At 38.2% G+C, this 25,352-nt stretch overlaps 1 protein-coding gene across 1 annotated transcript in view; it reads left to right on the top strand.

Annotated features, from left to right (window-relative positions):
• LOC101859847 overlaps positions 1–8,948 on the top strand; it is an 11,331-nt gene extending 2,383 nt beyond the window's left edge. Inside the window, exons 2-4 of the mRNA XM_005094945.3 lie at positions 3,912–4,012; positions 6,973–7,163; positions 7,854–8,948. Of these exons, the coding sequence (XP_005095002.1) occupies positions 3,912–4,012; positions 6,973–7,163; positions 7,854–8,453 (892 nt within the window). The 3' untranslated portion in view covers positions 8,454–8,948. The remainder of the gene's footprint in view (positions 1–3,911; positions 4,013–6,972; positions 7,164–7,853) is intronic.
• Positions 8,949–25,352: the final 16,404 nt, after the last annotated feature.

Below are 25,352 nucleotides of genomic sequence, written 5' to 3'. Positions count from 1 at the left end.
ATAGCCTTTGTAGTATCTAAAGACCCAGGATTTTTGCTGACTCACCCTTTCTCTTTTTTTGTGTGTTTCTGTAGTGTAAAGAGTAACATTTAATATGCAACAGAAACAATTGAAATCTTTATCTCCCAACCTGTTAAAGGAATGGGTTAAAGAAATTTCTGAAAACAGAGATACTTCAGAAATCAATACAGGTACTGGTAGTGTTTAAAGATTTATCACTCTAATGTTAAAAAGGCTTGTATGTTCAGAAAATGTTTATATCGCACAGCATTGAATATCAACCTCAAAAACTTCACTTTTTAAAGAAATTTCTATAGTCACATTCTGGTTTAGTTCATGGAGTACAGCTGCTTTGGGGAAAAGTTGTTGGTTTACGCAGTCTAAAATGTAACAATGGTCTTTCTTATAATTTATTCTTATACCAGCATCTGCAGTGTAGTGGTTAGGTGCCTAGCAGATAAACGTTGGAGATGTGAGTCCAATTTCCGTGTAAGAAGATTTTTTTGAATAGTGTTTCTCAACTTTTCTATGGGGATGTTGTATGTATCCCTTTCTACCTGAGTTGAGTCTTAAAGGCAGGGTTGAAACAGACCGCCTCCTTAATGATCTGAATAGTATCAATGGGGGCATAAAACATATACACTTACATTTTTCTCTTACTTTCATGTCTAGTAGTCTCAGGATGTATAATGAGTATAGTGTATTTGGTGTAATTGTATCTTGTATCAATATCCAGAGCCTTGCTCAGTGTGATTTTGAGTATTTATTTGCTCTAATTATTGCATTTCAAGTAATACACGATAAGCATACCAGTAATATGTCACATTGATGTTATCTCTTGTGCACCTGCTTTTTAAATTTGTATTTTAAACAATCATTGACACTACTGACTCATATAAGAGTCGGGAATATACATAACTGTGGTAATAAAGTGAGGAAAAAAAGGGCAGGAATGACGGGCTGTAACAAAAGAAGGCAGTTGAAACAGCAGAACTTTTTCTGCAACGTATGCAGCATGGCTAGGCGGTGAGTTAAAGGTTTCATGTGGCTGGGTTTTTTTTTCAATGCATGAAAAATTGTTATTGATTCTTTCATGTGTGATTGTTTGATCTATGATTATTTCAGTTGGTTTGTAGGCTTACAACATGTAAAAATAGTATTATTATAAATGTAGGAAACAAAGAATGTCCAAGAAGAAAATGTGGAAGAGTTAAAAATGGTTTGAGGTCTTTCATGTTGTTCAAAGTGTTTTATATACTCTACATTTGAGTGATGTGTTTGTTTGGTGGGACTATGAATATACTCTTTTTTAGTCTCCACTCACTAGGCTTACTATCTTGTTGTATTTGTACAAGAGCTATCAATATATGTATAAACCATTAAATGGCAAGGGTTCTAAATTTTACTGCTCATTTTTAGGTACATTAAACCCCAGCGCATATCTACGGTAATGATGTCACAGACTTCCTTGGCGTCTAAAGGAACATGGTGAGATGTCTACATAGCATAAGCAAAGTACAATGTGAGGATTGTTTAGTTGACCCTACCACAACTTCAGCATGGTTTTTTTTTGCTCTGTATGTTTGATTTTAGTTATCCACATCTTCGAAGAATTAAATAAAGAAATGACCTGACCTGAGAGACAGTATGTTATCCTGCAACTTGGAAAATTCATCATTCTTAAGAAAGGATAGGATCTTTTCTGTTTTCATTATCATAATGAAAAGAACTTGAAATTGATGTACAGGTTCTCCAACAGTTTATGATACGGATCATTCTGTTTCATTGTTTTTTTAGGGTCTCCAATCACAGAATCTCTCTCCCCCCCCCCTTTCCCCCCCACACACACACACACACGTCAGAATTGGAGAGGCGAACTGTGACGCAAAATACTTTTGAAGTTTGCCACCGTGCGGGATAAGACTCTGCATGCACAATTTTTTAAATTATTATCGCCACTAAAAACTGATTTCATTTTCGGAATCAGCGTATCAAAATATATAAAGTGGCTCACGTGGAACCTGATTTGATGCCCTGTTTAAATTTAAGCAAACTTCATTTTTCATTGTCAATTTTGAATCTGAAGTCATGTATCAAGGTCACCAGCTGCTTTGTGTGCATCTGACGTCACAGCTGCTAGGCCAAGGCTTAGGCCTACCCTGGAGATGCCTACACACAGAACACTTCCTGGTGCCCGGCAATGCTGGACAATTTGATAATAAAAGTCGTTCGAAGAAACAAGGTAGAATGGAAGAAGGCCAAGGCGGGAAGAGGGGTGGGAGGGGATGAAAAAAAGAAGAGGGAAAAGGGTAGGGGAGTGAAGTGAGCAAGATCATTCTTAAATTGCAAACTACATTCAGGGCGCCGTGAACGTAGTCACTGCATATTTTTTAGGAATGCAAAGACGATATATTCAATGTAAAAGTTAAATGGCAAATGGATAAAAATGCACAATCTCATGGTCGGAATGCAAGGTCAGCTAGTCCGAAAAATGACACCCACAGACCTGCCACTCATCCCGCTTAAATCGGGATATCCCGATTTTTTGCCTCAAACCTCAAGCATCCCGATTTTCCCGAGTTCGATCTCGTGTATCTCGATTTTTAAGTGCCGTCTGTTGCCCTGGATGTTTCTAAAAACTTACTCTGCCTTCTTCTCTACCTGGGGAAGTACTCGTAAACCTTTTGTCAGCAGGAACTCGGAGCACTGTTTGCCGAAATATTGATATCGGATTTTGTGCTGACTCACCCTTAAGATATGCTGTATCTTTGCCTGTAGTGTTATTTCAACCGTAATGGAAGTAGTATCGATTTGGCATTCCGACTTGGGACAATCTCAGGATCTACTTTTGCTTTTGTTACCACTTAGAATTTTCCTATGAGATGGCTTGATCACTGAATAAAACTGTTTCAATTGCAGCATACAAATGATCAATATTATTATTCATAGGTCTGCTGTTACTTTCAAAGCAAGCTTTGTCCTAGTTCTGGTTAGTCCGTCAGTAAGACTGTTTCAATTGCGAGTTCGCATCTTGTGACTTCGGTGTGTGAGTTTTACGTGTGTCGGAGATCGTCCATCAACGGGGTCAACTTAAGTTCATGCACACTGGTCGAAGTGTCTTTCAGGACTTCTTGGGGTGGGGGGTGTTAAGCACTTGGACTAGGGGTGCTTGACGTAATACTTCATGATTTACAAAAAATAATGGCAACATGCACACACATACACACAAACCCCCCCCTCCCCCCCCCACACACACACACACACAGACGCACACACACACACAAGGGCCTATATGGAATATTTATGGACATATCTCTGGGAAATTTTAAAGTTAGCTTGGCTGTCACCTTGGTGATTTGTCGTTGATCCCATTTTTTTTCACCAAATCCCGATCCCCCACCACCCCTCCCCCCTGATGTCTTGATTTTTAGATTTCATGGAGTAGCAGGTCTGCTTTGGGGAAAGATTGAGTGCGGAGAGAGCATTGAACGGGGAATCTGTGTATTTTTGACCTTGGGGTAGAAAGCCTTTGGTTTTGTTTTACCTGCAAGAAGAGCCAATTTTGGAAATCTTAACTGGATAGACCCACGTGTATGCATGGGCGTGATTGCCTTTACCCTTCTGTGCACAAATGCAATCACCTCATTGTTAAGTGGTGTATGCAGAGGAGCTCGAATACATAGAGGTCCTGTAAACTCAGAGTAGGTTCAAAAGGAATAACTGTAATTTTAACTTTGAAGACTATTTTTGTTATATATAAATTACAATGTTATGAAACGGGTCCAAGCAAATGCTACATTGGTCCCAGCAAATGCTACATTGGTCCCAGCAAATGCTACATTTAATTTGAGATTTAGGTCAGTTTTAGCTGTATTAAATCACAATGTAGATTTTGCTTTTCATATATTCAGATGTTACCCGTCTCTGAACTTGAGAATAGAAGTTCACAAAGAACAGCACAAGGCCCTAGCTCTATTACCAGGACTTCGGTATGATGATATCAATCACACAGGTTAGTTGTTCTTTGCCTGCTCATTTTTTGTTTTGTTTTATATTTGTGTTGTTATTTATTTAAGTAATTTTTATTTAAAGTCTCGTTGACTCTGGGCTTTAGTGAAGACTACATGCCATGTGAACTTGGGGGGGGGGGGCAAAATCTAAGAATTCAGTTTAGACCAAGGACTATGAAATCTGATGTAACTTACTTTGTTGAATGTATGCCGATTGCTAGTCATTCACTTCTGTTTATTATGAGAAAGGAAGTGATTGAACAAGGGTTGTTAATATAGTAGTCTCTGCCTAAGATCCCACAGCTTATGGTCCCGGTTCTCCTAAGATCCCGCTGTTTTGGAAAACAGAATTTTTACTATATAAAAGTCACCCCTAAGATCCCACTCTGACCTGCACTGAAGGAGCTATATTCGGCCAAGATCCCGCCTTTCTGGTCATAATTTAATTGTTTTTTTTCTTTTTTTGAGAAGAAACAGAATAAGATAAGAAACCTGGGCATGCTCAGCTGATCGACCAAGTAGTAAAAATGTGCGATCCTTGACAGTCTGTCATGTCACGGATCATCCACTCTCATGAATGCGATCACTCCTCTGTTGTGTTGTAAATCTTGATAAGCTGTTACAATGTTTGTCCCAGATGGTATCGCACCAAGGTATGAACTTGTCAATTCATTGCTTTCCCTGATCACCTGAGCCGCCCGCCTGATCTCACATCACACACTAGGTGGGGAGGGCCTACCAGCAAGCATCAAACTGCATTCCATCAAACTGTGAACTCGTGGACATATACGTTTCCCTGACCATCGCTCTCGTCTTTCAGTTTTGCACTTAAACTTTCCAGACAGATTACAGACTGCACTCATACTCGTGGACTGTCCAATTGCCTTTGTCTAATGTGGTCATGACATTTGTTAGCAGTGAACCTGTCTTTCATTCATTAAAAAAAAGAATTTTCTGTGTTGTCACAGTACATCGAATTATGATGCATCATGACATGGGCGGGGAACTCCGTTAGAGATGGAAAGCAATTAATTTTTTAATGGGGGCATTGCCTGAAGCCAGTTGGTTCTCACAAGACACTGTATCTTTTAAAAAGCTACTCCCTCCCCCTTCCCCTGAACAAAAAAAAGGAAAACTGACTTCTGAATAGAACTTTTAGTGCCCAGGATTCACGTCAGTTCTTTTTAAAGTAAGGGGAGATCGTTGTACAAATTTTGGGCCTGACCATGAGTTACTCAGGAATCTTTCCCCTGGCCGTTCGGCTAAGATCCTCGTTCGCCTAAGACCCCGCATTTTCCTAGCTCCCGAGCACTGGGATCTTAGGTGGAGACTTCTGTATTCTAACTCTAAAATTCTAAATAAGTATAATTCCCTGTGTGGCATGATTGACATCATGTGATCATGATCCAAGCCAGGGGTCATCAAACTTTATATCAAAGTGGGCTGGATAACTCGAGAGAATGCTGAGCATGGGATGGAAAACTGTTTTGTTAAATACAATAGGTTTTATATGTTAAGGAGAAAACAGTACAGTAGAATTAGAATTCAACGAGGTCGCCGGGCCTGACCTAAAACCTCGTTGAATCCTAGTGTTCGTTAGAGCAGACACAAAGTTTTGTGTAGATAATTACAAGCACTGAGCCAGTAATGTATAAAGAGAAGTCACAAGTAGTGCCTGAAATGCCTGCCTATTTTGAGCTGTGAAAAAAAAGACCGTTTCGTTCAAATGCACATGCCTGTGTCATCTCGATTGTTTATCACAAAGTTGTGTTGCTGTGTAGAGCCTAGCACAGGGTAACTTTTGATTCCATAGATCAGCGCACAATTTATTACGTAGATCTACGTCAAGACTAGTTTACCATTGTGATAATGATCAGTTGCCAAGGGGGAAAAAGACTGACTTGTTTGTATATGTTACGTTCAACGCCCGGACCACTAGTGCCCCCCCTCCCCGACACGCACACACAGTCACACGTATGCTGGCCGCCCATCCGACCCCGACACACGCCAGAGAACACACATGCGCGTGCCAACAACGCATGTGTTGGTATGAAAAAAGGCCGCTGATTGGTTGCATGCAATCGGCTAAGTGAATAGTGGTTCACGATGCAGGTGCAATGGATGGTTTCTGGGAATTGATAAAGTTCGTTCTGGGAGAAAAATGAACGAAGCCATATCTACGGGGGCTGTTCACCCTGGGAGCGACCTCGTTGAATCCGAGCTTGCTGATTTAAGTGCTCGTTGAATCAGGGTTATTTTTATTGATTTTAAAGAAGGAAAAAAACGGGGAATCTATCTCATCTCGTTGAATCCGAGCTCGTTGAATCCAAGTTCCACTGTAGCTAGAGTAAAACAAGTTTTGAAATACTATGTTTAATTCGCCTGTAGAATATAATAAAATCATGAAATTTTTTGGTGATCAAGTCCTGAGCTCGCTACAAACAAATCTTTATTTTTTCCCCAATATTGGCATGGCGGTGCGCCAGATAACCTGACCTCTTGGGCTGGATCTGGCCAACAGGCCATAGTTTGGTAACCCCTGCCCTAAGCATATTGAGTATGTATCAGGGTGTGATAGTTATTTGAAAGGACCACTATTTTTTGTCTATCAATTCTGTTGCCTCCATTTTGTGTTATGTCATTTTGTGTCTTTTCAGATTGATGTATTCCTGATTACTTCATTTTCCACTATTTGTGTTGGTTTGTATTTTCCATTTCTTTTCATTTATTTCTTTGATGTTGGAGGTGAAGTGACCCTAGGCTGGGATCTTAGGAGTGTCTCCTTTCCAGAAATTTCGGATTATTATAGAATGGTCTAGACTTTCATTTTTTTGCTCACAGTTTATTTCCTTCTTTCTTCTAGTTAATAGTTGTGTGATCATATCTTTTTTTTTCGCAAGTTTAGGAAATGGGACAACATTGAGGTGTCATGTTTACATTTAAACTGTTTTTCTTTCTATAGGTCAGCCTGACTTGCACAGATTATTGAACATAATTGGGCGAGTGGAGCATGCATCTCTGTATGACAAGTCACTTGCTTTCCTTGACTACCAAAACTTGAATCGGAAGGGTATTGCCAGTTATGCCAAGGGTGTTGTCATGGAAATTCGGAGACATTTCTACGAGACAACCACACCGAAGTCTCCCATTCAGGTATGGACTTACGACTGAAAATAGCTTTGTTTTCCATAGAGCTGAAGAAATTTTGTATTTGAGAGAGATTTTAGAACCCTACCCCAGCACTTGTTTTGCATTGCTGGTAAGCGTTGCAAAATGTAATACTGGCTCCCCCTGACAGTTTTTGAATGTTGATAGGACTTGACGAGAATGACATTTTAGAGAGAATCTTTTAATCACTGTAGTTTCTAAGCGTAAAGACTGTCTAACTAACAACAGTATGTTAAGACGTAGGGAGTCTTCCATAAATTGATTTGCAATTTAAATATCATCTGATTAACACAAAAACAGCTTACCCAATTCTATTTTTTTTTGTTTGGGTTTTTTTAAATTTTGGAAAGAGTATATTTATAATAATATAAATGTTGCTGGAAAGAAACGTCTTTTTTTTAGCCGTACATTCTTTGACAGTTAAAAAATATTCCTTCAGAAGCATCCAGTTTTATATTTAAAAAAACGTATAGTTGTCTCTTCCTGAAGAGAGTATTATAAAGATTTCATTGACTATTGGTTCCATCAGTTTTGATTTTCTCAAAGATTCCTGAACCTAGAAAATTCATACAGAATGAGGGGCCCATGATTTGAACAGTGATTTACTTTGGTTCAGATTGAAAAAATATGAAACTAAAGTAACTCACAGCTAGATAATATTTTGGACTGATGCAGGTCTCCCTGAAGCTGACTGGCATGATGGAGACAATGTACACAATTCGGAGCAGCGCAACATTTGGGGGTCGCCATCGGGCTTCCATCATGGTCAAGTCCTGCAACTCCCTCGTACATAGGGAATCTGGTCTAGCCGAGAAAATCCCTGACTGGTGGAGACTCAAGTTTTTGCGACTTCTTCCGGAAATGCCGGATAATTACAGACCTGTCATGCCGCCAGACTGCCTCGGGAAAACGTTTTCTCATCATGTCGTAGTTCCGTTGAGGGATACAGACACGAGCGGACGGACCAGGCACCCATCTTATGTGAGATACCTCATAGACAACATAAGCATTGCAGCTTATCGCAACTTCTTTCCTGCTCTGGCAAATTCAATGCATGACTTCTACATTCGACGCGTGTCCATGGTCCATTTTTCGCCGAGTGTGTGGGGCGACTCCCTGGTTGTGGAGTCTTTCCTGGACCCCCTGGATGAACTGATGATTCACTGCTTTGTGAGTAAAGATGGTGAGATTAAGTGGTACGGATGTCTTGAGTACTACGAAAACACATCCATACCGGAGCAGGAACCTATCCCTTATCAGCTGAATTACCCTTAAGAGTGATACTTGTGTGATGTTAACTTTGTTTAGATTAATGATGCATTTGATCTGTCTTTTGCCAAATGTGCTTTTAATTATAATTGTTGAGACGTGTACATTTTTAGTCTTGTACGTGTTGTCTTTACATGCTCTTTTGAAGTTACTTTTACAATTGCAGGTTTTTTTTGTTTTTTGTTCTTTTTACTATGTAACTTCATTAGATTGGTGTACAAATGTGATATAAGTGAAACACCCTGAAGTGAAGATTCACTATAATGCCTCGTCTTCTTCTGAAAAAAAGCTGTAATTTGTTGCAACCTTAGTGCTTAGAGGACAGTGCCCTGAGACTTTTGGAACCTATAGAAATGTACTTTGTAACCTAGTATGCTCTATATCCAGGATACCTATTGCTGAAATTTTGTATCAAGAATTGGAAATACATTTAGTTAAGCCTAATGTATGTTGTTTTCCTCCAGATGTATGTCATTTATTGCAGAAATTTTACGCCATGAATTGAAAACGCCTTTAATCTAGGTTTGTCATTTTTCTCAAGGACAATGCAGTTCAACGGATATGTGTAACATTGAGGTGAAATCAAGAGCTTGTCAAAATAATGAAATTGAAGAAACTGACATTTTTCCACACGATGGGCCTATTTTTGGAGGTGGGAGACTCAGCACCTTTTATGTCCATTTAAAAACACGTTTCTGTGTGCAGAATTTGCTAAAAATTAAAAATCAATGATCAAAGGCACAAACAAATGTAATTTTACAGTTTTCAAGGACACTCAAGCTTTGGAAGTCACCAAACTTTGGCAGCCATTTTCTCACTAATTTACTTCTGACATCAGGTGACTCCCACCTCCCTCAAATGCAAATGTCTCAATGTCTTTTCAAGTCAGGTGGGCATTTTTTTTTCATGAAAAGCAAAACAAATGAACATTCTTGATGATGGTACCAATAACTCCACATGCCTAAAACCTGTGTGAGTGCAGTCAGGCGCGCCTGATTCCATCCTGTCTTGACACGGATATAGTAGTTTCTCAGAAAAAATTTTCATCTTAATTTCTCACTAATACGTCAAGGCCAGATGGTATGGTGTTATTGAAAACTGATTATACACGGTTAGAATTTAGTAAATATGTTTACTGTGAATCGTAGGTTTCTTGCTGAGGTTTTCTCTGCTGTTGAGAAACAAAGTATTGTTCAGCAACTTCACAGTGTACTGTTAAACCTAAAAATTAATTAATGTGTGCTTCTTACTGTTCTACTCTTATTCTGCTTTAATGATCTCAGTCCTGCAATAAAATGAAGTTAAGTTCATACTCTGTACAGATTATGCATTAGTCAGACGAAAAGTGTTTTTGCTGTGTTTATTTTACTGTTAGAGACTGTGTATATGTTTTCTTCTATTCAATGCAAAAAGATATTCTTAAGGGTGACCATGCATTTGATTGATAGAGCATAATCAAAGATTGAACCAACAGATGTTAAACCCAGCTAATTTATACAATGAATTGAAATAGTATGTTTCTGCATTGGGATGCTTTCGTGTGGCCATTTTCGGTTTTTCTGAAGGTCTAGAAGTGGCTACAAGGTGAGATCCCTTTGAGGATAAAAGTGTTGGCCTGTTTCATAGCTCAAAACTGTTGAAAATGAAGTAATGTGTGGAATAATTCACTGTCTTTGAGATTACTGTGTAACATACAGTGTAGTCATAGTAGATAGTGCTGATCTTCTAATTCATGCGTAGATGCAACAAAATGAAACAATGCGAATGTTTACTCAAGGAAATATTCAGGGCGTAAGATTCTCAACCGATGTATTTGGTAAAGTTTTGATTTAGATTGTTAATCATGTCCAAGTTGCATTTCACGTGTGAACAATATACAGTATAACACGGATAGCTTGAATTCGCCGTGACCGGCCTCGGTAGTTCGCAAAGATAAAGAAGAAAAAAACCCCAGCCGGCATACTTTTTATGAGTGCCTTGATGTTATTTTCATAGTCAGAGTAAAAAAGTTTCCATTTATAAAGCATTATTCTTGTAGATGGAGTCTTTTGAATCTGAGGCTTGCTTTAGATTCTAATTTACTGCAGATGGTGATGGTGATGGTTTTGTATAAAACAGAATGTATATGATTTACTTATACTAATGCTTAATGGATTTCTCCACACATGCGCACTATATTTTGATATATTTATGTTTTGTGTACGTTTTAGTGAGAACTTAGAAGGGTTCATGAAACCTGATGAATATGCAAAGTTACTGTATGCAAACCTTTTTGTACAAAAGCTTAAGGAGCAACAACATTCTCGAAATGGATAACATTGATTTGATGTGAATTGTTGGTTTTCTTTTGCTGCCTCATTGACAGGAAATATGTAATTTCAAAGTACAACTCTTGCTCCTTCAGCAGGTCGGTGTGAGAAAATATTTCACTGAAAGAATGAGAGACTTTCAGATTCTGCTTAGCTGCTGTTGTGTGTGTTTGTAGTAGTAATGCTCAATTTTTTTTTAGTTACACAGAAACAATGTTATATATAGCCTTCGTAGTATCTAAAGACCCAGGATTTTTCATGTCTCACCCTTTCTCTTTTTTTTGTGTTTCTGTAGTGTAAAGAGTAACATTTAATATGCAACAGAAACAATTGAAATCTTTATCTCCCAACCTGTTAAAGGAATGGGTTAAAGAAATTTCTGAAAACAGAGATACTTCAGAAATCAATACAGGTACTGGTAGTGTTTAGTAATGTAGTAGTAATGCTCAATTTTTTTTTAGCTACACAGAAACAATGTTATATATAGCCTTTGTAGTATCTAAAGACCCAGGATTTTTCATGTCTCACCCTTTCTCTTTTTTTGTGTGTTTCTGTAGTGTAAAGAGTAACATTTAATATGCAACAGAAACAATTGAAATCTTTATCTCCCAACCTGTTAAAGGAATGGGTTAAAGAAATTTCTGAAAACAGAGATACTTCAGAAATCAATACAGGTACTGGTAGTGTTTAAAGATTTATCACTCTAATGTTAAAAAGGCTTGTATGTTCAGAAAATGTTTATATCGCACAGCATTGAATATCAACCTCAAAAACTTCACTTTTTAAAGAAATTTCTATAGTCACATTCTGGTTTAGTTCATGATGTACAGCTTCTTTGGTGAAAAGTTGTTGGTTTACGCAGTCTAAAATGTAACAATGGTCTTTCTTATAATTTATTCTTATACCAGCATCTGCAGTGTAGTGGTTAGGTGCCTAGCAGATAAACGTTGGAGATGTGAGTCCAATTTCCGTGTAAGAAGATTTTTTTGAATAGTGTTTCTCAACTTTTCTATGGGGATGTTGTATGTATCCCTTTCTACCTGAGTTGAGTCTTAAAGGCAGGGTTGAAACAGACCGCCTCCTTAATGATCTGAATAGTATCAATGGGGGCATAAAACATATACACTTACATTTTTCTCTTACTTTCATGTCTAGTAGTCTCAGGATGTATAATGAGTATAGTGTATTTGGTGTAATTGTATCTTGTATCAATATCCAGAGCCTTGCTCAGTGTGATTTTGAGTATTTATTTGCTCTAATTATTGCATTTCAAGTAATACACGATAAGCATACCAGTAATATGTCACATTGATGTTATCTCTTGTGCACCTGCTTTTTAAATTTGTATTTTAAACAATCATTGACACTACTGACTCATATAAGAGTCGGGAATATACATAACTGTGGTAATAAAGTGAGGAAAAAAAGGGCAGGAATGACGGGCTGTAACAAAAGAAGGCAGTTGAAACAGCAGAACTTTTTCTGCAACGTATGCAGCATGGCTAGGCGGTGAGTTAAAGGTTTCATGTGGCTGGGTTTTTTTTTCAATGCATGAAAAATTGTTATTGATTCTTTCATGTGTGATTGTTTGATCTATGATTATTTCAGTTGGTTTGTAGGCTTACAACATGTAAAAATAGTATTATTATAAATGTAGGAAACAAAGAATGTCCAAGAAGAAAATGTGGAAGAGTTAAAAATGGTTTGAGGTCTTTCATGTTGTTCAAAGTGTTTTATATACTCTACATTTGAGTGATGTGTTTGTTTGGTGGGACTATGAATATACTCTTTTTTAGTCTCCACTCACTAGGCTTACTATCTTGTTGTATTTGTACAAGAGCTATCAATATATGTATAAACCATTAAATGGCAAGGGTTCTAAATTCTAATGTTCATTTTTAGGTACATTAAACCTCAGTGCATCTTTTCTGTAATGATGTCAAAGACTTCCTTGGCTTCTAAAGGAACATGGTGAGATGTCTACATAGCATAAGCAAAGTACAATGTGAGGATTGTTTAGTTGACCCTACCACAACTTCAGCATGGTATTTTTTTGCTCTGTATGTTTGATTTTAGTTATCCACATCTTCGAAGAATTAAATAAAGAAATGACCTGACCTGAGAGACAGTATGTTATCCTGCAACTTGGAAAATTCATCATTCTTAAGAAAGGATAGGATCTTTTCTGTTTTCATTATCATAATGAAAAGAACTTGAAATTGATGTACAGGTTCTCCAACAGTTTATGATACGGATCATTCTGTTTCATTGTTTTTTTAGGGTCTCCAATCACAGAATCTCTCTCCCCCCCCCCCCCCCCCCCACACACACACACACAAAAAAAAAAAAAAAGAAAGAAAAAGAAAGAACAATCACCAACAACAACTTCGCGTTGAAAGTAAATAGTTTGAAAAGAAAAGAAAATTTTCATAATCTTTTATTGACAAATGTGAAGCAGCGTGGTGAAATCAGGCGCTCATCGAAATAACGAAATTGAAGAAACTGGCATTTTTCTGCCAGTTTGGCAATTTTAAAATAATTTTTGTTTTTTAGTTTAACGCCATTGTTGTCCAATTAAAAACAGATTTTTGGTTAGATTTTACTGAAAAACGTTGATGAAAGGCACAAAAAATGTAAGTGTTCAGTTTCCACGGACTATCAAGCAATGGAAATTACCTAACTTTGATGGCCATTTTCTCGTAAATTCTACCTTTGAAACTAGGCAACCCCACCTTCTTCAATCTTAAATGTCTTGACTTCTTCTTCTATTCATTGTAGATGGGAATTTTTTTCACCGATAACAAGACAACTGATCAACCTTTAAGATGATACCAATAACTCCACGTGGCCACGTGCCCAAAAATTGACGAGCGCCTGATTCGACCACGTCGTCACGCATATACATTTGGAAAGCAGATAACTAAAAATGTTAGAACCTGTTTGCGTTGTTCTTTGATTTGCATAATAATTTACATTTTTCATTGTAGTGTTCTTTAGGTCCATTTGATCAGATTGTATAAGCAGGAAAAATTTCTTCTCTCTTATGCGGTGGTTTAATGTGCAATGTTTTATGCAATTTTCTTTTACCAGCATCAAAAGAAAGTTTTAGTACCGGTATCTTATAACCATGTGAGATTCTGTCTTCCTTGCAGCTGCTGATATCTCTTGCTTGGTATCACAATGTTGTGTTGGATTGTTTTCAAATGTTTATAATTTTGTTACCCTTCGTGAAATAGCTGGATAAGAATTTTTGTAGAGAAACCACAACATTTGGTGTTATAGTTTTGAGATTTGGGCAGTGAGCCTGAGACTTTCAGCTGAGAAAGAATCCTCTGTGATGTGTATATAAATCTGTTAATATATATGACAAAACTGTTCAAAACTCATTTTGTTAATCACTGGCGCCTGTCTTCATCTTGTTCGAAGAAAGGCGCAAGTTGAGTTCCCAAATTGTGAATATCTTCATCATACTACTGGAATGAGCTTTTTGTAAATTTTGTATGTGCTTACTTTTGATGGTAATGTATTTCCTATCTGTTTGTTTGTTGCCGAGGTATTCCTAGAAGGCACTAGTTCTGAAAGAGAAAAAAATAACTTGTTTCGTACTCGGAACAAACTCATCGAATTAGTGAAATGCTCTTATCATGTAAAAAATTGTGAGGATGTGCAAGTCAAATAGCTTTACATGCATAAAGATACTTTGATTCATTTTCTTGTTACCAAGATGTGGAAGGAATGGAGAGCTCTTCCCTCTCGTCTGTATCTAGTTTTGTTCTTGAAGTGGATGACAGAACTTGTACTTAATGGCCTTTATTGCCGATCCAAGCAATTCTGCCGACTTGGGTTCCAGTATGGAAAGTTAAGTTTTTAAGAGGCGAGGTTGTCTTCTGGGTCAATTTCTTTTCAAGTAGAGATATTCAAAGTCCTTAGTGAGGCAACACAGTCAGAGAATATATCTTCATTTAGGTTGAAGAAAAATGTATAAAATGAAGATGTTAAGGTAAGCTTGCGGCACATCACAGTAGCAAAATTCTCAGAAAGCTGCTCTTTTCTTTTTCAGAAGTTTTTTAACATATATGTGCACATGAACATGAATTTAGATTTGAATTGTTTTTCATTCAATCAAATTATGGGTTCTTAAAACGTTTTCAATGTGATTTTCTAAAGTTTATGCGGCTCTCTGCCTTATTGTTAGTGTTGTGTTCTGGTCAAAACTATACTCTATTTTTGTTTCAGAGAACTACTAAGATATAAGTTTTCCTTTGTGAATGTTTGGTAGGCTCTGACTGTGTTTTGCTCACTCTGCTTCTTTCTGTTTACTAATCGACTCTGTGCGTGCTTGGTGGGTGCTCTGGTGTGGTTTACTCCTTTCTCATCGAATATCTGTCTTTGTTATCTTTCCTTCTTCTTTTATAATATATATGTAACGCCTCTAATCTTTGGCTGTTATTTAATGGAATTGTTTTTGCAAGTGCCTCAAACCTCTTACTAAAACTAGAAAAAAAAACTAATCGGCTCCTTGCTACCTTAGCAGCCCCACACTGTTTTATATGTGCTTCAAAGTTTTGTGTTGAGTATTTGAGTGGTTAGTTGGAGGATGTCACCGGTTGGTCCTTTTTCTTCCCCCCCCCCTCCCCAGTATTTTTCTGTCTGCTTGTCTTACTTTTTTTCTGAACATAATAATGATAGATAGTGTATCTATGAAGTTCTAATTACTCAGACTCATGTGCTGAGTATGAAGGATATAATAGAATTCTCACTAACAAGCACTGTCTTTTTTTTGTCTGCCGTGATTTTATTGGATATATTTTGGAGTTACAAGCCAAAAATCCTTCTTATTCATGAAAGTACTCACTCCAATGATCATAATATGATGTGTTTGTGTCGTTGATTGGTTGTGATCGTATGGGTGTCTACTTATGTGTCAGTGTTAATCTGAAGAATATATGTATATTAAAACATGGCTATAGCATTACTTTTAGTTCTAGAAGAAAAATCACTCTGTAGGCAAGTTCCCGCTGTAGGAATACAAAGGGGAATTATCGAAAAATCACACACTACACGCTCTCTTCTTCTTTAATTGTCTTTTTGGCCTAGCTTACTATTGCACATCACTTTAGGAGTGGCTCACGTAACGCGTCTCTCTGCACCATCTCTCTCTCTTTGCCGCTTGCCCAACCTCACTCTTCGCTGGATTGGCCACACAATGCCGCATTGCTGACTGCCTGCTTGGAGCCCACCTACAGCACCCACCCCCCAAACCCCTTCCCCAGCTAGAGCTCCCTTGATCTCTCCCGCTGTATCCAAGTTAAACCCAAGCACAGTAAATTGAGTTTACATAGAAAAAAAAGGGGATTCCGGTAAGGTCCCCCTGTAGGGATGGTCCCACTGCAGTGGATACCGCCATAGTCATGTTCTACTGTACCAACATTCATGCGCAAGTATTTTGTAATTATGAGATGGGTTTGCGAACGTATGCTGATAGGTATTTGCATGTGTGTGTGTGTGTGTGTCTGTGTGTGTGTGTGTGTCTGTGTGTGTGTGTGTGTGTGTGTGTGTGTGTGTGAAGAAGAAGATGAGTGAGTGAAATAAAAAAAAAGAAAGGAAGATAAAGAAAGACTGTGTGCATGCGTGCATACATGTGTGAGTGAGTGCGTGCGTGCATGTGTGAGTTTGTCCGTGCGTTAGTGTGTCCGTGCGTGGATGTGTGAGTGCATGCATGAGTGTGAGCGATCACATGTATATTGACATTATGCAACATATGTTAAGACTAAGGTATTGTAAAGCGCTTTTTGTATATTGTATTAGAGTTGGTGCATTATTAATATTATTATTATTATTATTATTATTCTTGTTATTCTTGTTATTATTATTATTATTATTATTCTTGTTATTATTATTATAAAGTTAGTGTATATGGCAATGAATTTCACACAGTTGATTATGGTATGGATTTGTTAAAATTTCCACTGTGGCTTTGAAAAGGTTTGCCGTAGTGGAGTTCAGTTGTTAAGACTGTAAGGTGGGGACAGAATGGCTTAGAGACAGATGACTGTGTGTCGTTTCTTGATCTCTTTGGGTCAAACTTGGGCAGTTGTCTTGGTAAGATAAATTGTTTAGTGCATGCTTGTGTGTGTGCGTTTAGTGATGTGCCAATTTGAATGACTAACTTTGCTCAGTTAAGTTTGCTGCATCAATTTGTAAAAGGAGCTTTTTACATTGACTTCGTATTTCATTTAAAGTGTTAGGCTTTGTATGGTATTTTATTAATGAAGAGCAACTTTTGAAAGTGAAATAATGGTGTCATCTGTCATCAGCATTGTTTGTTTTTGTGTAGTTGTTGAGGTTGCTGGTAACTTACTTAATTCTGTTTCTGCTCTTTCAACTGCTAGTTGTTTGCTGTGCTTCTGGATATCATTTATTGACTCTTTTAGTGCTGAGGCATTCCCATTTACGTTTCCACAGACAAGTCAAAATGTTCAACCAGAAGAGATTTAAACAAAGTCTTTAAAAAATTACCTTTCTGTGCAAATTGCAGATAATACATCTTTTCTAAAATATCTGCTATTAACCAGTACGGAATATGGCTGGAAAAAAGTTAAGGAGAACACAAGTGAGTATGTCTACACAGCAGTGAAGAGGTTAACAGTTCTTTTATATTGTCCCATCTAAGAATGCTGGAAATCGATTATTACAACTGAACAAACGGAAACTTTTGATCTTTGTTTTGAAACATAATCGCCTTTATTTTTCCTGTAGTCAAAAGGAGCTATTGAAGACTTTTTTTCAGTCAGTTATGTTGGTTAATATTCATAGCTTATCCATGTGTTATGTGTTCCTGCACCTTCAATGAAATCATGGTAGTTTATCTTAAGTTATGAAAGTGTTTGAGATATTGTATTGCACTAATCAGATTTGTCAAATGACATTTTTGCTGCTTTGCTTGAGAGGATCTTTACTTGGTCCAGTGTTTTTCCCCCCTTTGTGATTTATACTTATCATTTTCCGAAAATTTTGTGCACTAAAGTAATGGTTCTACTTTTTATATCGCGTAATCTTAAAGTTAAAGTGGTCTACTTTTCTGCTAACGCCTTTTCTTCCTTATCAGTTTATTGGGTTGTTGTTAGCTTACATACGGTGCATTTTCGAACATAAGCCTCACTGATGTCGATTGTCTTCTTTTTCCTTCACCTTTAAGTGTCTACCTCTACCTCAGAGTTGGTCTGGTTGGTGAGTGACTAATTGGTGCAGTGAGTGTGTGATTATGTATCCATAGCATCACAGCAATTGACTGTGTTGTACATTTTTAAAAAGCCCTTTGCCTGTTTGGGGACACGCTGAATTGAAATTGATAGCATTTACACATGAATTGCTATTTAAAAACTAATATTATATTTTGAAATTTTGTTGTTGTTGTTTTTGTTTTTTCTCTGTTACAGTTACTCCTGAATGTAGTGCAGTTTATTAGGTGGTTTTTACACTACTATGAGTTTGTATTGTTTCCTGTTCATCCAGACCTCAGAGTGCCTCAATGCAGATTAACGTTGATTTGATAAATGGCAACAGTGCACTTTTTAAATGATGAATATTAGCATCATGAGGAACAAAAGAAAGAGTCAGAAAAATAAAAGGTCTAAGTCACATTTGGTTAAAATCCAGAATTGTTAGTAGGACGACTTCTGTCAGGGGAGACTACACAACATAGCAGTTACATTATGAAATGACTGGATAGCTTTGAATCAGAGTTATGTCGAGGGTGGTTGGAGGCCACCACTTGAAGGTCCTACTTCATACTTAAATACTTTCTTTCTGTTGTTTCTGGCTGTCTGTCTTACTTTTTCCCAGTACCAAATGACCATTATTGTGTCGATATGTTTCTCTTTACTCAAACTCAAAGAGTTATTGCCTTTACAAATGACTCGAACTCAGTGGTATATCTTGCTAAAGTTTAGCTAGTTTTTTTTTGTTTGTGCATTTTCCTCGAAACGACCTCAAGATGACATAGACCTTTTATATTCCTGGTACCTTCAATTGTATTACCTTGCTTTGACAGTGTGACTATATTGGAGATGCTAGTTGTTGTTGATTGTATGATGAGTCCTCAGAAAATTGTAACAACTGGACAGAATAAAAGAAATATGAACTCATTGATACAGAAAGGAAATTGTTTCATTTATTTGCCTATTTCTGTCTGTTTTAACGTTTTAACCTCCTTGAAGATTTGCTTTTTATTTTTGGATGCGTGGATTAAGTAAAACACATTGTGTTCACATGCATAGTAAAGTGGGCATAATATTCGAAGTGATTGCTTTTTTTGTTCTGTCTGCAGTGAAATGATATTTTTGTAAACTCCCATTTGAAATAGTCGCCTGTTTGTCCATGACGGCTTGAAAAAAAGAAAAAAGAAATGAATGGGCTGTGTGGTGCAGCTGGTTGACAAACGTGGCCCTCTCAGGGAAGTTCAGGGTTCGAATCTCCATGTTTGATCTGGATATACGGTATCCTTTTTTTCTCTGTCTGAGTCGTGACTTGTGGAGCCATGTGTTCTGCTTATGACATGAACATAATTATGTTTTGTACGGTGTTACTTTTCACATGTCCATTCCAAAAAATCCTATAATATTTGGAACTATGCATTTCTGGTCTAATAGCCTGTCCCCGTAGTTTTATGCAAGAAAAATTCTGAAATTATCCAAACTGAGCCCAAAAATGTGAAATTATGCGATTCTGTTACCTGTATTGTAATTTTAACAATGAAAGACAAAGGAAAATAATCTGAAATTTTGCAAAAAATGATCAAATTTTGCTAAATTATGCGGAGTGCATAAAACCACAGGGACAGAATAGCTGTGCACAAGTTGCAAGTACTGGTGGAGTATTTTGGCTCAAAGCGTATAATTTGACAAAATTGTACAGTAAACCCTATCTTCTGATTTCAACATTCATTAAGCCAAAGGAATACCCTTCTCCTTCCTGATTTGAATACCGTTCTTCCATCTTCCGTTCACCTTTGCTTTATTCAGATCTGTTTACCAGAGTCTTTAAATATTCGTCTGCTGGAATGTTGCTACCTATTCAGATCAAGCTGGCCATGACAGACAGGGTCGATTCGAAGTAACCATCCTCCTTAATGGTTTAGAATGTTTCGATGGAGACGTAAGGCATTAAGAACTATTACAATGAGATATTAAAAATGCCATTGTTTGGGTCTTCTTGTCTTTGATTATCAATCTGAAAATGTACAAATGTTTAATTTGTAGGCTATTGATGGGGGCATAAAGAACACCGATATTAAAACAAATGTATCGGTCCTAACCAACATGCCAGGGCACTGAACCGTCAGCGGATGGCTGGTTGAGTGTTTTTTTGTGGTCTGCTCACCTTCTTTTTTTCTTTATCGGCGACTCTTTAGTAACACTTGTAATCTTTGGCACTTGTATGAGCTATTTGTGCTGCAAGAGCCGCAAAGTTCTTACTAAAACTACCCCCCCCCCTAAAAAAAGAAAGAAACTTTTGCTCTTCTCAGTTTCTGTCATGATGCTGTAGCAGTTATTTTGGTGACTCCTCTTAATCCACAATTGTGCTCAACTTGTACTCGATATTGACTCCTTTTATTCTAAAGAATATACAAAAGTAAAACTGGACGAGTTTCACTCTCCCCCACCCCCAAAAAAAGTTCCCACACAGCCGCTGATGAAATACAAGGGGCTGGAGAGCGCCACTGGCAGGTCCTATTTCTTTACTTCCCCCCTCTTGTTTCTGTCTGTCTTACTTTTTCCCAGCACTAAGGGACCATTATTGCGTTGATGTGCTTCTCTGTACGCAGGCAACGAACGTAGATGTAATCTACACGTTTCTTTTATATGGTCGCTTTTAAGGACAAGCGGGCTAACCGAGATTTCGGGTGTTTCCAGAAATCTTGACCTACTCCAAAAGCGAGCATTGCCCTACGTATAGGAGAAGTTTGGTTTCTTAGTAATCTTAGGTGTGAATATGTATAGAGAAAGCTCTCCTTATCTTTTAAAGAAACTGAACAAGGGGCGAAAACTTTACCTTCGATTTTCTCAAAACAGCATTTTTGGGGACAGCTCCCTTTTGTTTAAAAGCGACCAAATAATGTGTGCTGTTTCCTGGAGGTTGGGGAACATGGCACTTGGTGGTAGGTCCACTTCTGTTCACACTCAGTTTTTTTAAAAGTTTTTTTTTTTTTTTTGGGGGGGGGGTGTAACTATCATGCTCTTTTCCAACACTTAAAACCATTATTGTGTGGATGAACTTCTTTTCGTTCGGTCAATCAGTCCTTCAACCAAAGCCTTTACGTACGTAGCAGGTGGTTGGAGAAAGCCACTGGTAGGTCCTGTTTCTGGTCTTTCCCTCTGTTCTCCGCCTGTCTGTTTTACTCCCCCCCAGCACTAAACCATTGTATGTTGTCGCACTTCATCTTTCTTAAACAAACCAAAACAAGTTCAAGCAAACAAACATTTTCCCGTAATTTCAAGCCTGGACTATTTCATAATAGTTGGTTCCCGCGGCGATTCCAAGAGCCTCTTTTGTGACGTAGTCGTACATTCTGCACTGATCGGGAAAACCCAATTTCTCGTAGGTGAACGCCCTGCATTGTTGGGACTTGACGCATGTTTTGGAACATTCTAGCAGAGATCTGGCTTTGGTAGTAGCCGAGGGGTTGATGTCCAGATCAGGGAAACTGTGCATGGCTACCTTTTGGAAACGGTAGGAGCTTGGGGACGATGTTGTCACTGGGCATTCAGCTGTGGGAACAAATGCAGAGAGGATTTATAGCAAAACGTGAGTGTATCATGCGCTGCTCCACTCCTGAATTGTTCGCCTACCCCCCCCCCTCTCTCTTCTCTCTCTCTCCCTCTCTCTCTCTCTCTCTCCCTCTCTCTCTCCCTCTCCCCCTCTCTCTGTCTCTCACGCACACACTCTCTGGTTATCTCTCTCTCTCTCTCTTTCTCTCTTTCTCTCTTTCACCCACTCTCTGCCCTCCTCCTCCTCCTCTCTCTCTCTCTCTCTCTCTCTCTCTCTCTCTCTCTCTCTCTCTCTCTCTCTCTCTCTCTCTCTCTCTGTCTCTCTCTCTCTCTCTCTCTCTGGCTGGTTTTCTCTTTCTCTTTCACTTTCTCTCTCTGTTTCACTCTCTTTCTCTCTCTCTATGTCTCTCTCCCCTATCCCCGCAAACAGACAGAAATATCCAATGAAGTAACTTCCCCATTCGGAGATTCAGCCCAAGTTTGCGCACATACAACAGCGAAGAAACTAACCACACCGCCACAGACGCCCTGTGACCAGTATAACATGTTTTAAGTAAAATAGTAATGAGCTAGCAAAAGAACACGGAACATGCGCAGCGTTCGCACAGGTTAACAGAGATTTTGTCGCAGGGCAATAAACAATATTTGTCAGTGTGTACTTTTGGTACGCTGGCTTCAAATCTGAAAACCTTTTTTTGTTCTACCAAGTCTAGATTTTTAATTATTGACCATTTCGAAATTTGTTATATAGTTGTATAGCTTAGTCAAAACAATTTATGTGTTCATACGGAAAAAAAGTGAAAAATTTACTTCACAAGATCTGGGCAAAAAGCCGACAAATAAAGACGAACTTGCTTACAAACATTTCGAATTAGAATTGGTGATCAAGACAATCCATAGGCACCTTACAATATGAGCTGCACAGCTCGTTATTGTGGATTATTAAAGTGGCTTATGGCCGAAGACAGAAAAAGATATTTTCTTTGCCAATGAATTGTTTACTAGCATGAAACCCCCCCTCCCCCCCCCCCACACACACACCATCTCAGTGACTGTTACTTGAAAGTAACAACAGATGGGATATGCCATGCCAATGTGTAAGGGGTGCTCTCGTGGCCTAGAGGTTAAGGTGTTCGCCTCTTATTCAAAGGTCTCAGGTTCGAATCCGGGTAGCAACGGAAAAATTTTCCTCTCTAAAATTGTCTCCTTTCACATCCCTTCCTGCTCTCAATCAATATTCTGTCGTCTGCTTTCGTCTTCATTTTCTGCCCCACACCCTCACCTTCTTTGCCCCCTCCTCTGGGCTCCTGACTCTTTCTGCAGCCTTTCTACTGCTACTCCTTGGCTCCTTCTTATTGCTTGCTGTCTTTCAGCCACACCCCTGATCTTCTGGTAGGAAAGATCTGCACCTAGCCTCCCCGGACAAGGGTGAAACATCTCTGAGGTCCCGTGAGCAAGTTACGCACGTTTACGATCCCTTGGTGGTCCAAAATCGATAAGAGTAGGCTTCGGCCGTCACTCGGGCAAAATTCAAAATATTATCCTTCGAACTGAAAATGTTTAATGTGGCCGGGGCGCTCATATGACCTTATACAGTTGCGAGCGCCGTAAAACACTTACCAAACCTATGTGTTTCTTGCTCTTTTGAAATAGTCGTTGCGAAAATGACTTAAAATGTATTTGGCAACTTGGGAAGAATTCCGTTGCTTGCTAACAATTATTTTGACTTGATGGAAAAACTGGTTAAAACATATGAACGATTGGGCGCTCAGATGCCTCTAAAAATGAACATTTTACGCGCGCAACTTGATTTTTTCCCCCTTCCAGTCTCGGAGATATAAGGGGTGAGCATGGCGAAATGTTTGACCAAAGTAACAGGAGGATGGAGGAGAATAAAATATCAAGGCTAAAATGATGAAGGACTACTGTTGGTTTTTCGACACAAAATGCCTCAAGCCCTTCTGACTCATTGAAATGGTGCTTTCAATTTTTAAAATTTTAAAGCTATTTTTGTTTTTAAATCTGTGGACCCTTTCTCACATTTTATTTTATCACTTAAAATACCTAGAATAGAGATAGAAATTTAGGTCTGCCGTACTTCTGTTTTCATTGGCATTCCTCATATTATTATATTTACATCAAATAAGGAAACATGGGTACCCTGAAAATCAATAAAATCTAATCTAATGTGCTAGCTCAAATCTAACTGCAGATCTGAAATAAGCGACCTATAATTACGTGATCGCATCAAATTATGTTTCTCACTAGGCAGGAAAATAGGTTGAAATAATATGTTGACCAGGGTAATGGTTACTCACACTGAGCGTTCACAGGCGCGTCCATGTTTGCGCATGCTCTTCCGACATCCCTCGCAATACTCTGTCGACCAATAGCTCCCGAAGTCATCAAAAAGCACGCAAGGCTGCCATGGTAACCCACATTGGATACGACCGCGTCTTTTGACCGACCAATTGTCAACGTACCTTGTGTGTTGACAGGGGTTGCTAAATTTGGAAAGACGAAAGTGAGTTGAAGAAAAATTTCTGGTAGGCCTACCTTCAATCTTACAAAAAAATGTAGACATCAGACTATATTGGACACACCGTTAACTCCCTTACATCCATGCTGGGCTATCGTGTGGATGGCCCTGGTTTGAATTCTGATCGAAGCGTTCCTGGATTAATTGTGCTTTGAGTTATTCTTGCTATTCTGGGCATAGGTTATTTTTTTCTGCTACAGAGGAATTGCATGGTAATAATATATACCATATTATCTCTTCTATTCTATATTCACAGTTCGCCCTTTCAAGAAATTAATATCATTAGAATGCTTGAGGGCTGTTTGAGTGAATAAAAGGACATCAACACAATAAAGGCCATTTAGTGCTGGGAAGATTCGAACCCATTTACCATTCATATGGACCCTTGTACTATGAAAAAAATGCTATCACGCTCTAAGGGACATCCTTTCAACATGATAAAAAAAATGCCATAGCAATAAATCATCTTAACGTGCTTCAGAATGCACAGAGTAGAATATTTCGTTAAACTCGTTGACTGCAGAAAGTTTGCCTGCTGACCTCAACGTATTCGCACTCTTTGAATTTTATAACGTGTAGAATTCATTTGACATACTATGGCTTTCATGCGATATAGACCAGCCTTTTGTGTCATTTATATCCACCACTGCAAGCTTCTGAGCTCCGAAAATTAGTTTAAAAGCTCATTTCTTATTTTCAGTGGAAGAACCAGAAAAGTCCAAAAACTTGCATTTGTTACGTAACAGCCCCTAGTACCTAACAAAGTTAATCTTTTTTTTTTAAAAGCACTTATATGTTTAGCTATACAGTTCATCAATGCTAGAAAGGCTCTTGTTAGTGTGAATTGCGTGTGGCAGGATAGCATTGGCCTTTTGAATCTTAAAATTTGATTTTTTCAGAAGAATCTTTCATTCTGACTTTTTGCAATGCACTATTGTTAACATAAAATTTAATTTGTCTTAATAGAATTATTGTAAATCTACTTGTTTGGTTTACAATGGGATGGTCACTAGAATAAAATAGATACGAAGAGACAAATGAGGTTTCTGGGATAGTTGAAAAAAACTTTAAGATCTTTGATCTCACTGGAAAAAATAGAAGGCAAAAGAAGGAGACGGAGACCAAGAACAACTTACTCAGAGAACTTTAACTGAACAGTGACGCTTAAACACCAGTACGTAATATATAGTTCATTTTGTTAGAGCACACTAGCAAAAAAGTGAGTAGCGAACCATGACCGTCGATGTCTCTCAAACCTGGAGGAGGAGGAGGAGGAGGAGGAGGAGAA

Source organism: Aplysia californica, unplaced genomic scaffold (assembly GCF_000002075.1).
Source record: "Aplysia californica isolate F4 #8 unplaced genomic scaffold, AplCal3.0 scaffold00092, whole genome shotgun sequence".
Lineage (NCBI taxonomy): Eukaryota > Metazoa > Mollusca > Gastropoda > Aplysiida > Aplysiidae > Aplysia > Aplysia californica.
This window is presented reverse-complemented; position numbering and strand designations above follow the sequence as displayed.